The sequence below is a fragment of the Mus caroli genome, unplaced genomic scaffold, assembly GCF_978045245.1.
Source record: "Mus caroli unplaced genomic scaffold, Mus_caroli_1 scaffold_2, whole genome shotgun sequence".
In the NCBI taxonomy this organism is placed as follows: Eukaryota; Metazoa; Chordata; class Mammalia; order Rodentia; family Muridae; genus Mus; species Mus caroli.
In genome coordinates this window covers 92266038-92268474 of record NW_028227257.1, presented here as the reverse complement: position 1 = coordinate 92268474, position 2437 = coordinate 92266038, and the positions used below count along the sequence as shown (strand labels likewise).

Below are 2437 nucleotides of genomic sequence, written 5' to 3'. Positions count from 1 at the left end.
GTTGAAGATTTTTATGCAAAAAAAAAATACTTCCCAAAATATCTGCTCATGCTGCTACTGTATGAAGTACAATGATTTTTACATTCAGAGTGTCAGCAATGGCAGAACCTGTGTCTTTGATTTTAACATCATAATCAGGTAAGGTTTCTGTGGTTTCCCAATACCATAAACCTTTTTACCTCAATCTCTCTCTAGTTGTCAGGGCTACAATCTATGATGTGTTTAACTCTCCAACATACCAACTTTTAGTTCCCTAGTCAACAAAACCTTTCTACTACATACTAAATTTAAGTAATTTCCTCTAGAAGATATCCTGCATATTATCTGTTTCAGGATTATTTTGAAGTACATTATAAATTTTTGAAGTTCAATAAAAAACTGTTGCTTTGACAACAAAATAAATTTGTTATAAAGTAAACTATGGAGTTTACCCTAAAAATAAGTTATATAATAGGTAAATTGAAAAAATAAATGATAATTAAACAGAGTACTCAAAGCTATTACAAAAACAAATAAGTAGTAGTTTAAATAATCAGAAAAACATTATAGTTGTGAGTGCTATGCAATTGTATTAGACTTATACTGAAATGCCATATTTTGAGGTCTATTCCATTTATTTGATATTGGTATTACAATAAATATACATTTTACTGTCTACAAACTACAAATCACAGCCATCTTCTAAGACATTCTTGTATATAACAAATATATTTGTGAGTGGACACACACAAACGATACAATTATTTAGAACCACATTTTCATTTTAAGTTTTTGCAAGGCTTCTTTCACATCCTTATTCCTTAGGCTGTAAATCAGAGGGTTCAACATGGGAATCACAAGAGTGTAAAACAGTGAGGTTATTTTGTCTTGATCCAGGGAATATGAAGAACTTGGCCGAAAATACATGAAGAGTACAGTACCCTGAAAAATGGCAACTGTGGTGAGATGGGAGGTGCAGGTGGAGAAAGCTTTGAACCTCCCCTCAGCAGAACGGATCTTGAGGACTGATAAAATGATATAACAATAAGACAGCAGAACTCCTGAGATGGTGCTCAGCTCAATGAGACCAAAAACAGTAAATAAGGCCAGTTCATTGACTTGTATGTCAGAGCAGGAGAGCAGGTAAAGTGGAGGCAAATCACAAAAAAAGTGGTTGATCACATTAGAACCACAGAAACATAAACGAAATGCCAAGATTGTATGTATCAAACCATCTGTTGTTGCTATTAGGTAAACTGCAACCATGAGTATGGAGCACACCATGCTGGACATGTTCACTGTATAGAGTAATGGGTTGCTGATGGCCTGGTACCTATCAAAAGCCATTACTGCTAACAGTAGACACTCAGAATCTGCAAAGACACAGAATGTCAAGAACTGCAGAGCACAACCAACAAAGGGAATTGATTTCTCCTCAGCTAAAAGATCCACCAGCATTTTGGGTCCAATTGCTGTACAATAGCAGAGGTCACAGAAGGAGAGATTGGTGAGAAAAAAGTACATGGGTGTGTGAAGCTGAGCATCCACTCTAATTAAAATTATCATTCCAAGATTGGCAAGAAATGCAATGAGATAAACAAGTAGAAATGTGATGAACAGGGCCACTTTTGTGTCAGGGTTATTGGTAATTCCTGAGAAAATGAATTTGTCCACAGAGGAGCAATTTCCCCTATCCATTCTTCTTTTTATGTAGAATTTAGAAGCTAATTTCAAAGTGGGCTAGATGCATTGTTAGTTACCTCTAGAAAAAAGAAAAAAAAAGAAAAGAAAAGAAGAGGAGGGAAAAAAAGAAGAAAGGGAAAAAGAAAACAATAGCAATTCATTTTCTGTGTTGTTTTTCCCCAAGAAATCTTTCCAGCCATATTACTCTGTAAGTATACTTTTATGATATTGATCATAATGAAACATATCTGATAGTCTGAGAGTTCAGTTGTCATATGTGAAAGCCACATACCATTGTGAAAATTTTAACTTCTTACAATTTTAACATTTTAAATCTGTCTTCTGTTTTGCAATAATACTTCTGATTTGATGGAATTTTAATTCATCTTCAATATTTGTGTACATAGATCAATCATAGAAATATTAGTCTATATAATAAGAGAGTAGACATTTCTTCATGTTTAAAACAAAGCATTCACCTGAACAAAATATTAAATGTAAGTATTCAGATTCTTCAAATTCTTGACTGTATTCAAGAATATTCATCATTTCAAATGCAATGGAAGTCTCTGGCACTGTTTGGCAAAAATGAAAATCATTTTATTCTGATGCTATGTGGTCTGTATCATTCAGTAACAAAGGAAAAAAATCAGATTTTAACTAAGAATATGTTTTAATTTCACATGTATATGTCTGCTCCAAAGAGTGTTCTAGAGATACAATGTTAGACTATGATCACCCACGGGGCATATTAAAATAAAATGTTATAATGTAT

General features: G+C 33.3%; 1 protein-coding gene across 1 annotated transcript; it reads right to left on the bottom strand.

The window, feature by feature from the left end:
• Nucleotides 1-744: 744 nt before the first annotated feature.
• Nucleotides 745-1683, bottom strand: LOC110289945 (olfactory receptor 5W2-like). Its single transcript, XM_021156365.1, has one exon. The coding sequence runs from the start codon at nucleotides 1675-1677 to the stop codon at nucleotides 745-747; it is 933 nt and encodes a 310-aa protein (XP_021012024.1). The 5' UTR covers nucleotides 1678-1683.
• Between the last annotated feature and the right edge of the window lie 754 nt (nucleotides 1684-2437).

What these genes read in the sequence shown, in the direction of transcription:
- LOC110289945 (XM_021156365.1), bottom strand. Translation starts at nt 1,677, where the DNA reads ATGGATAGGGGAAATTGCTCCTCTGTGGACAAATTCATTTTCTCAGGA.